The 10,914-nt window shown below is 35.4% G+C and overlaps 2 protein-coding genes across 2 annotated transcripts; one reads left to right on the top strand and one right to left on the bottom strand.

The window, feature by feature from the left end:
* The first annotated feature begins 338 nt into the window (after positions 1-338).
* Positions 339-1,944, top strand: LOC149425214 (uncharacterized). The gene is made up of 2 exons (XM_089651018.1): positions 339-498; positions 1,208-1,944. The coding sequence occupies exons 1-2, from the start codon at positions 438-440 to the stop codon at positions 1,825-1,827; spliced, it is 681 nt and encodes a 226-aa protein (XP_089507144.1). The 5' UTR covers positions 339-437; the 3' UTR covers positions 1,828-1,944.
* Positions 1,945-4,179: 2,235 nt separating this feature from the next.
* On the bottom strand, positions 4,180-5,075 carry LOC149425213 (uncharacterized). The gene is made up of 2 exons (XM_089651017.1): positions 4,980-5,075; positions 4,180-4,859 (listed from the first exon to the last, which is right to left on the bottom strand). Exon 2 carries the CDS (start codon positions 4,815-4,817, stop codon positions 4,278-4,280), a length of 540 nt encoding a protein of 179 aa, XP_089507143.1. The 5' UTR covers positions 4,818-4,859; positions 4,980-5,075; the 3' UTR covers positions 4,180-4,277.
* Positions 5,076-10,914: the final 5,839 nt, after the last annotated feature.

Below are 10,914 nucleotides of genomic sequence, written 5' to 3'. Positions count from 1 at the left end.
ATGGCGTTTTGTCTTTTTTATTAGTTTAATCGATATTATAAACCTCCATGAGATAGTAGACCTAGAGAAGATCTATAACAAGAAGCTTAGTACGAAATACCAAGTTTTCACAAATGTAAATATACGATTACTGTAGAACTTTTGATTTCCTCGTGTTGAGCGATGAATGTATAAGCCCCTTATCCGCCGGTCTGCCACCCCTTCTTCTGATGGTGGGAGCGAGGTTACCGCAGCCTCCTAGAGCGGATTGGTCCGGACAGATAATATTTTTTGTCGATTTGTGTAAACATTAGATTCGCTCCGTGGGGCGGGTGGAGGAAAAAGCAGCCGCGGACCGAGCGTATAAAGGCGCCCGCGCAAGGAACCGCTCACGTCAGACCACTGGGAGTAGCGGTCTAGTCACCTAACACACTCAGCCAACCAACTCACCACTCACCATGAAGTTCTTCCTGTTATTCCTTGCGGCCTTCGTTGCTGTGGATGCGGCCACCTTCAGGCGTAAGTACTTGTTCCAATGTTGCTTCTTCGATCATATTTGTTAACACCCAGTAGCATTATAGTTGCCTTAACCACTTATCAGTAGACTGCTAATAAATTATTAACTATAGTCGAAAACGAAATGTTTTCAGTTTCAGTGTAATGCATTTGTGATGTTGATTTGTCTTCCCTGTGTAATTCCTAGAACAATGTGCTTCGTTTTATCTTCACCTTCTTCGCAGAGTTATACTGGATAAAAAATCAAGATATTCACTTTATTCAAAAGATTATAATTCCAAACCAAACATAACCAAAATATAATAAGTAAAATGAAATATTATACACATTCTTCAAGAATTATCCAAAAATACATACACTCACATAGAAATGTGTGTTTTCATGTTTCAATATATGTCTGAAAAAAAAAACTTTCTACTACAACACATAAATACCTGTCACACTTAATCACAAATACGTTAACACCTCAGCACAGGTTCTCCTAGTGAGGTGTTCACGTTACATACAATATCACCCACACACAGTTTTACCTATATCAACCTATATTGTTTATTTTTTATACCTTTTTTCTGTACTTTTTTCTCTGTACTACAATATTAACCACTGTAATCATTTGTAAAATGTGTATTCAAGAATAGACATAAATAAATAAATAAAAGAGTAATTATTTATGAGTGTGAACCCGTAAAACTAATGAAAATTTACTTTCTAGTGATCCCCATCTCTGAAGATGAGCTAGCTCTCCTGATGTCAGAGGGCGAGGGAATAGAACTGGTAAGGGAGGCGCGCTCCCCCAAGAGGAACCGTTACCCCAACCAGCAACAGGGAGGAAACTACGGAGGCGGATACCCAGGGGATAACGGACAGTTCGGATTCGGAAACCAGGGCTTCGGAAACGGCGGATTCCCAGGATTCGGAGGCATCAAGGGAAGCAGCTCCTCGGCTAACGCAGGCACCAGCTCCTTCAACCAGGGAGGGGGATACCCCGGCTTCGGCGCATCAGGCAGCCAGTCTAACGCCGCAGCTAACACCCAGAGCTTCGGTATTGGTGGAGGAGGAGGAGGACTCTCAGGAAACGCAGCTTCAGCCAACGCCGGAACCTCCAGCTTCGGAGGCGGTCATGGAGGAGGTGGCGGCAGCTCCACCAACGCCGCCGCTCAGACCCAGAGCTTCAACGCTGACCTCGGAGACGGTTTCGGGCATGGTGGCGGAGCCTCCGGCAACGCAGCTTCTGCCAACGCCGGCACACAGACCTTCGACAACGGCTTCGGAGGCCCCTCTGGCACCCAAACCAACGCCAACGCCCAGACTCAAGATTTCTCCTTCTCGTAAACGGGATTGGCGAAACACGGTTTCTAGCTGTAGTTTCTTTTCTATTTTATAATAACTCGCTGTAATTTGTTTTAAGTATTTATTTGGTTTGTTACAATTAAATATTATTAAAAAATACAGCCTTTTATTACTAAGAAACACATTACATTATTCACAGGTAAATAAGGACAGCAAAAACAACAATAATAATAATAGCTCACGTAGACACGTGACGCATCATTCGTGACCGAATAGATTTGGCGAAAAGCAAAAACCAGTTTTTTGTGTACATAATGGAATATAATATTATAATTACCTGGCCGCTAGAGAGGATTTGGAGAAGTTGATCGATAAACACTTTGATCGTCTGAATATACATAGTTGAATTTAAAAAAATAATACATTGCTTTGCACATTACTGTACCCAATAAACAGAATATGATTGATTAGTAAGCTAACTAGTAAAACCAGTTTTCTTGCTTTTATATAAAATAATTCATCATCATGTGATGATCCTTTTTTTGTCTAACTTCATTTTATGTCTTTAACTTAACACAGTAAATAATGTTTTAAGCATTCAAAACGATCTATTAAAATGGCTGTTAATTTTTGGGGTATTAAGCCCTATTTGGCATCATTTCTTCCTTTAGCCAGAGTTTCAGTCAGCCTGTTAGTGTTAATCTTCAGGGCAGATGTCATGGATCGCAAAAAACAAACATTATGATACTTTTGGTTTTGATATTCTTAAATCATAATTATCGATCTCATCTGCTTCGTGATTGATCTAAAAAACGCGCGTTTGAAATCACGATGAGCGTTAACAATTTTTCGCACTTGAATAGAATGTCCATGGTAATTAATTGTTGTAATTTTTTGCATGAATGGCAGAGAGAACGCAATTGTTACCGATTGATCATAGTTCGGTGAGAATTGAATGATTTGCGTGAAGCGAATGGGTAGCAAAAATAATTGTCAGCAAATATTGTGCCGGCGTGACCAGAATACTTCCTCCTCAGCACGGCAAGTGTAACAATTCATGACAATCACACCACTATGTGTTCACTTTTGTGTTCACCGCTCGCGTTATAAATGACCATTCCAACAACCACGCTGACCCGATTATATTCCCATGTGAACAAAAAACCACTATGCACAATTGCTATAATATTTAATTGGCAATATCTTAGCATTTCAATTATTTTTCAATGAACGCTTTTTTTTTACAAAAACAATCTGTTTGTGATAGGATAGCTTATCTCGATGGCTTAAAGTCAAGATATTGTATCTCCACAAAGGATTTTTGAGGATTCAATTTAATCTCTGATAGAAATTGGTTCAACACCTTATTAAGATCAATTAGCTGTACAAAATTTTAAGATATCATCTTATAGTATTATGTTGCATACAAAAGCGTACAAAAAAAACCTTGCCAATATTCCTTGCATAAAAAATAAAATCGTGACTGTAAGAAAGCTAGTATAATGTATAATGCTGGAGAGTGGATGTTCTTTAAAATACCAAATGAGGTTTCTACGGACCAAACGGGTATGGCGGCTGCAGTCGTAAAGTCGTAAAACTGATTAGGTAGTCTAAATTTTAATAAAAAAGTGGATGGCGCTGGGGCTGTATCGACCAATACTAATCCCAAATGAAGTTAAACTTGTAGGTATTTATGAACTGACGGTTTCGCGAAAGTTTCATCTCAATCATCTGACGTAGATACTACGAAGGAACTAAGCAGCATGTTTGTTGTTAATACTCAAATTATTTGCGACGTTATAAAGCAGAGAACGGGTTGACCCTACAAGTTTCTATTTTTTTTTAATATCTACCATCTAACAAAAATATTGAATTGTTTTGAACACAAATGAAAAAAATGAAATTCACTAAAATTCAAATTAAAAAAATGAAAATTACTAAAATGAAAATCATAGCTAAAAAATCACAATAGTTTTTATAAATAACCAGAATACTAAAAATTATATCCTTGGATAATTTGTAATATTATTTTGGATATAAGGAGTTTTAAATTAATGTGATAGTAAAACAAAGAATTTTTCGTTGAATAGGTACGTCTGTATTTTTTGTAACATTAAATAATAATAAATAACTTAAAAACTACATCACTGACCCTTCCGAAGGCGGAAAGTTTAATCGCACTAATTGAATTTAAACTTTGGAATCTTCTTTGGCTTGGGACTTCTTTTTGCAAATGCATTCTTCTTTATCCTCGTCCTTCACAGTCAGGTGTTTTTCGGGTTCCTCTGCCTTCTTGTTTACCAAGACCTCTTCCTTATTGAGGACAGCAAGTTCTTCTTTCTGGACTGGTTTGACAACATTTGGTGATTCGGAAAATACTGGGCTAGCTGGGTGTGGCAGGGGTAGTGGCAGTGGTTGGGGATACACTTGAGGATGTACTTGGTTTTGAACTTGCGGAATCAGTAACAAAGACGGATTTCCCCCATCTTCTTTTATGCCTCCTGCACCAAGGAACGGCTGAGGTTGGTTATATTGAAGCACACCACCAGGAGCGAAGAATGGGGCACCTTGAACGCCAAATTCTGGAAGGAAGCCTCTTCCATATCCATGGTGGTGGTGGTGGTCGCCTCCATATCCGCCTTCGCTTCCTCCATAACCACCGTGTCCGTAGCCACCGCCTCCGTGTCCGTAGCCACCACCACCGTGTCCGTAGCCACCGCCACCATGTCCGTAGCCACCACCTCCATGTCCGTAGTTACCACCCCCATGTCCGTAATTACCACCCCCATGACCGTAATTGCCACCTCCATGCCCGTAGTTACCACCTCCGTGACCATATCCTCCCCCGCCGTATTCGCCTCCATAGCCACCGCCGTGTCCGTAATCACCGCCACCTCCGTGTCCGTAGTTCTGGTGATCTTGATATCCCCCACTATAAACGCCTTGTTCACCACCCCCATACCCTCCGAAACCTCCGAATCCTCCGCTGAAACCGTATTGACGCGCTTCTCTATTTTTTTCCACTGGCTCATCTTCGGGAACCAGAGCGAATGCGATTGGTGTTTCAGTGTCACCTGAAAATTAAAAAAAAAAATAATGAATATTTTTTTCAATAAATCAGCAATTAATTTAGTCAAACCAAAGAAATTACAAGATGCGTATTATATAATATAATAATTGATGTAGTTTCTTACCTAGTGATTTTCCGTCTGACGGGGTCAGGTGCAAGAGGCACAAAGCCACAAAGGGCAGAACTATTTCCCGAACCAACATCGTGCAGCTTCTCGGACGGCCTTGAAGAGAGAACTGGCTCCAGCAATAAGAACATCATTTATATACCGTAGGAAGATACAGAAAAGTTGAACTCGATAGCGAGCAAAAAATATACATCAACACGAAGATATTTAACAGTTAGATCCCATACAACTTTCGGGTAACGGTGCAGATGTGTCCGGTCCCGACCAGAGGAAGGAGGAGGAAGTTACCGTTAGAGGCTGGTGGAGTGATTCAGCTGATCTGTGATCCTTGCCCCGCTTACTATATGCCCTCATAGACACCAGAACTAGTCAAGCTAGGGTTTTAGACAAATAAAATTTTTTAGCAAATATTCAATTTCATTTTATTTTTTCAACAGACGTGTAACTACTGAACGGCAATATTTTGGACCCACTAGTCACCCAGAAGTCTTTGAAAAATAACGGCCCACTTAAATTGTAAAATTTAAACTATAGCAATTATTAAGATGAGACAATACCCTAAAATAATGCCAGAATCTTAACGACGTAAGTGAAACAGCCAAAGATATTAGAAGAACGAGATGTGCTATGAGCAGTTCATACTGTGTTGAATTGTTATGCCCAGTGTCTCCTGTTTTGTTCACCAATACTACTGCACTCCTTCGCTTACGCTAAGGTATCCGCACTAATGCATAGAACAGATTTCTGTGCGTACACGTCCCGATAGTATTCAAAGTACCCTAATTAGGTAGTACTCCGCCTACGGTCCGGCGGCCAACATAGCATATCTCGTTCTTCTAATATCTTTGGAAACAGCCGTGCACAATATGGTACGCGTGGACCTGGTGTATTGGACAGACCTGCGGTTGAATTTGCTCTATCAAATCTCTAAAATAAATTGGGTATCTTAACGACATAAGTGATGTGACCGTGTAAAAACCATATTCTACGCGCGGCTTGGTGGACCTAAAAATCGATCTTTCCTTGGGGTTTATTTTAATTATTTCTGATGAACGTATTACTAAAATCCCTATCTAAAAATGTTTCAAAAGGGAAGTTACTAATTCAACGTCTAGAAAAATTAAATGTGGTGCTCACTGCCAATTTTATAGTTAATATTTTCAAACCGATAATATTCTAATTCTAAGATGCTGTTTTTATTAATCTCAAATATAAATAACTTTCATACGTAGGGATCCCACTAGATATATTTGAGATTTTAGTAATACGTTAAACAGAAATAATTAAAATGAGAGTGCCGAGAAAACCCCCGTTATAAGAGTATTATGTCGCCTTAACATAAAACTTAACACAGACGAAAGCAAAAAATGGGTTAAGCACGAAATAAATTATTATCAAACCGCTAACTGATTCCAAAAAACAGCACAGGTAAGACCATGGGTACATTGTCAACCACTATATTACGATTTTTTCATGAAACGTTAGAATGAAATGAGACTTGAGGATAAGTCAAGATAATAAAAAAAATGAAAATCGGATATGTTTATCCGAGACACTATCTAGGTTACAAATAAATTCGTTAGAACTTGTAATAATTCAAAAAATATAACAGTAAAAATATGAGAAAAAATAGTTATTTTCTGTGTCTTCTTCTCTTTCATGTTTCATTTAGATTCATTAGTATTATGTTCTTCAATGATTAAAAAAGTAGTTAAAAATCATTTGATTCACGTTTTTGAAGTGTATTAATATCATATAATAGTTTTCGAAAGTTTTGTGATAAATACATGTTTTTTTCTATTAATTTTCTAAAAATTTTATGATATTTTATAAGATTCGTGATTATCGCCAAACTACTAGAGATGGATGATCAAATGATGCACATGTATTAGAAACTATAAGATAAATTCTAAAGTGATCATCATTCTAAATGATCATCAACCATCACTAAAAACGTCTTTATTATATCAAATGTCATTAGTTACTTATGTATACACAAATTGTTGATCTGTTTGGGAAATGGCCCGTTTTCAGCGATAAGAATATATTGAATAGTTTTATGTTTTTTCGAATACATTAATAAAATTGATAAAATATAATTAAAACGATACAATTTATTTAATTTTATTTATTTTCGAAAAATCGACAGTTTGTATTTAATCAGTTTTTACTAGTGCAGCATAACCAAAATAAAAGCAATTATGGATTTCCTCCTTGTGACTGTACCTCTAATAAGACAACATAATAAATTGAAATTTATATAAAAAAATGCTCCTGATAAGTAAGAAAAACATTTATTTTATGGAGCTTATAATACAACACAATACAATACAATTGAAGCAATACTATTCTCTAGATGGGCACTTGAGCCGCTCCCAACTAGCAAGTAAGTAAATATTTTAACATTGATGGGTGATTTGATTATTTTTTCGCGTGACAGCTGTTTCGCCCTCTGAAGGCATTATCAAACACAGCAGAACTTGTTCATAAATATACTGTTTTTTTTTAATAAATTGAATACATAAAAGAAAGGCTTAACTTTAAAATAAAGTTCTACAAATTAAACTTTTTAACAATAAATAAATTTACCAGAATGCGCTATGCACAATTGATTCCGTGCACTTTATTTTGCCTTTTCGACTTTTCATTTGTTAGTTGGCAGCGGCTCACGTGTGCTGTGCGGCCCGTCTGAAGGCTATACACTAGCAAAGGCTTCGAATAGAGTACGAATTATGCAATTCATATTTTAAAACAAATTATTATTGATGATTTACTTGTTTCATTTTCGTGTTTGCAAAGGAGTGTGTTTTTACAATTCAGTGAGATTTTAAAACTGCTAAAAATTGGGACCCCTTGATCACTATTTTGAATAGCCCTGCTGATGGATATCAAAATCAATAGACATTAAAGACCCGCTAGAGGGCTTGCAATAAAGGTGGGACATCTTACGGCTTCCGGTCACTAACTGTTAATACTCTAATAACATTATCAATAAAGTTATTGCAATGATGTATGTAGGAGCATAGAAGATAATTGCGAAACTTAATAATATAATTCGTAACTTGAGCAGAATTATGTAGGACAGCGGTAATTGATTGAAATGGTAGAGATCCAATTTGAATTCAACAGGATTTCGAGTTTTCAAGACGTACCAATAAGTGTTCAAGACGTACCAATAAGTGTTCAAGACGTATTAATAAATTGAGTGACCATTGAGGGCCTCCGTGGCCAAGCGGTTACGATCCATGACTGACTATTGCCAATTTATTAAAAATCTTTTCAAATTATTCGTAATCAGGTAAAAAACGGGATTGCAGGCCATTTCCTGATAAACTTTTAGTAGCTTACTAATATATCGGAACACGTGTTTATGCACCTGCATTTGCCTTTATTAATATATAAAGATGAAATGCAAAAAAATATATATATGAACACGTGTTCTTACATCGTGATTATATATTTCTCTTTTACTAAAAAGTTTAACAGGAAATCTGTCAATTCATTCGTTAAGAGCTTGCAGTCCCGTTTTTAACCGGATTACGATAAATTTGAATAAATTTAGTTCTTCGTATACTAATCCAAAGGTTAAATCCAGGCGTTTGCAAATAAATTGTATTTTATCAATTTGTATTTTATCACAATCAATTAATAAAACTAGCAGTTAAAAACCCGCTCCGCGGGTTTTTGCTGCTAGGCCCTGCGGGCGGCACTTGCTTGGGCTGCGCCCAGTTTAAGTGATATTAACAACAGTTACATTTAATAGATAGATATTAGGTCATTCACAGAGAGAGGGTGAGTATATATTGTTAAAACACGGAACAGGAAGGAGTTAATGAATAATAACATGATCAATTTAGGCATAATAAGAATGAAAGTTGTTTGAATAAATGAAATTTTACGTATTTGTGATGGATTATTTCAAATGAAACACTATTATTGACTACATGTCTACAACTGATATTAACTGTTATGGTACCTAATATAATTTGCTCATAGGAGACTTGCAGTGCTTAAATATGTGTTACAACCGTCAATGTCTATAAGTTGAATCAATATCGTATAGTTTGTCACAACAATTAAAGATAGTTACAACAAAGTTGACTGAAATAATACATTATTACATATTGATTAATTGTACCCGTGTTTATGGATAAAAGGAGGGTAATTGTGCAATGTGATTAGCAGTCGGTTTAATTAAAAGGTGTGAATTTTACTCCAACTGGTGGTAATTCTTTTCCTAAAACTGTTACTGTATCTAATAAAGTTTAAAGTTAGATTATATATACACCTTCATCAGGAGAGTAAAAATCTATATATAAAGGTAGATTATTACAATATAGCGCCCCTGAGGTGATATCTCACAAAAGCGGAGCCATGCAAATTGTCCAATTAATAAATAAATATAATGTTTACATTTTATTATGTACGTATGCATTGATATACAATGGAAATAGATAAAATAATGTTATCCGATTAAACTTTATTTTATTAAAAAACAAATAACTTTTTTAACTTCACTTTATTATATACAACCAATACATGTTTCATGAACGAAGTATACACCGAAGTCAAAAATTAAATATAGATTACAATTGGAAAAAAGAAGTGGAAGGAGGGGGGGGGGGTAAGAGTAGGCTGGGTTTATAAGAATTAGGAATTACAATATGAAAGACCAGTTAAGTGGGAAAATATTTAAAAGAGAGTTTATAAAAAAAAATTCTTGTTAATTACATTTACTTTTATAAACATGTTCTCTTATTTCTAAAATTTCGAAATTATTTATTTGTGATGCTTTATATCCTGTGTGAAGTATTTTAAGACCTGAAATTTTTTTTTGCATATAACCATAAAACAATATATTCATAAGACAAATAACATTTAATAACGGTTATTCTAATAAATTGATAGTTGAAATACTAAATAAAATAATTAAACATATTATCTTCAAACGGTATTTTTACCCTAGTTCTTAAGATATAAATAAACAATGGCGTAGAATTCTGTTTGTGGATAACGACACTTCTAAAATTATATATGTATATAAACATTCCTGGTACTATTCAACCGGCGTTTTACACTAATAACAGAATGAATAAATATATTCTTAATAATATAGATTGCGAAAATCAAACAAAAAAATCAGGAGTTTATAAACTCAATTGGGCTGGATTGTAATTTATTTTACAAAGGTAGAACCAATAGAAACTTTGAAGTCAGAACTAAAAAACATCTCAGGGTTCTAAATGGAAATAGTGAATATGAGTTTGCAAATCATCTTTTGAATCACACTTTCGATAAAAATTCAGGTCTTAAAATACTTCACTCAGGATTAAAGCATCGCAAATAAATAATTTAGAAATTTTAGAAATTAGAAAACATGTCAATATAAAATCAGATGTAATTAATAAGCAAAAAAAAATTATAAATAATAATGAAAAATGCCATTGCAAAGTAGAACTAAACTTCCAGAAGAAATCTTATTATTAAACACTTGATGTTCAAGTAATTTTGCATATTTAAATATACGCGCCAGTCATTTGATTCGTTTCTTCACCGCCAGAGGGGCGCTCTGTCGGCCACCTAGCCGCGATGCGTATTCGGGTATCGGCCATATTGAATTAACGCTTGCTTTTTTCGTCAAACGTCAAACGTAATCACGTAATTGTGGATAATTTTCACTGTAATGTAATTAATCCAATGGATTATGAACTTTCTAAGACATATTTTCTTCGATATTATCCAAAAATTGTATAAGCAGAAACGATATTTTTTAAGAAATGTCGTATTACATGTGGCGATTCTATTTCAGTATGAAATGGTGTCTTAATCTTTAAAGTCTTATTTAAACACAATTTGAATTTGACCAATCACAGGGCCTACACCGTCCAGACGCTGGAGTAATAATATTATCAGATAATATATTTCAAACAAA

This window comes from Hesperophylax consimilis, chromosome 3 (genome assembly GCF_061612785.1).
Source record: "Hesperophylax consimilis isolate HC1 chromosome 3, BYU_Hcon_1.0, whole genome shotgun sequence".
Classification (NCBI taxonomy): domain Eukaryota; kingdom Metazoa; phylum Arthropoda; class Insecta; order Trichoptera; family Limnephilidae; genus Hesperophylax; species Hesperophylax consimilis.
The sequence above is the reverse complement of the archived record's forward strand: the minus strand, read 5'-3'. Positions and strand labels throughout refer to the sequence as shown.

Bases quoted from the DNA above. Each gene is read 5' to 3' on its own strand.
- LOC149425213 (XM_089651017.1), bottom strand. From the start codon at position 4,817: ATGAGCCAGTGGAAAAAAATAGAGAAGCGCGTCAATACGGTTTCAGCG.
- LOC149425214 (XM_089651018.1), top strand. From the start codon at position 438: ATGAAGTTCTTCCTGTTATTCCTTGCGGCCTTCGTTGCTGTGGATGCG. The intron at 499-1,207 runs GTAAGTACTTGT...TTTACTTTCTAG, and splicing joins GGATGCGGCCACCTTCAGGC to TGATCCCCATCTCTGAAGAT.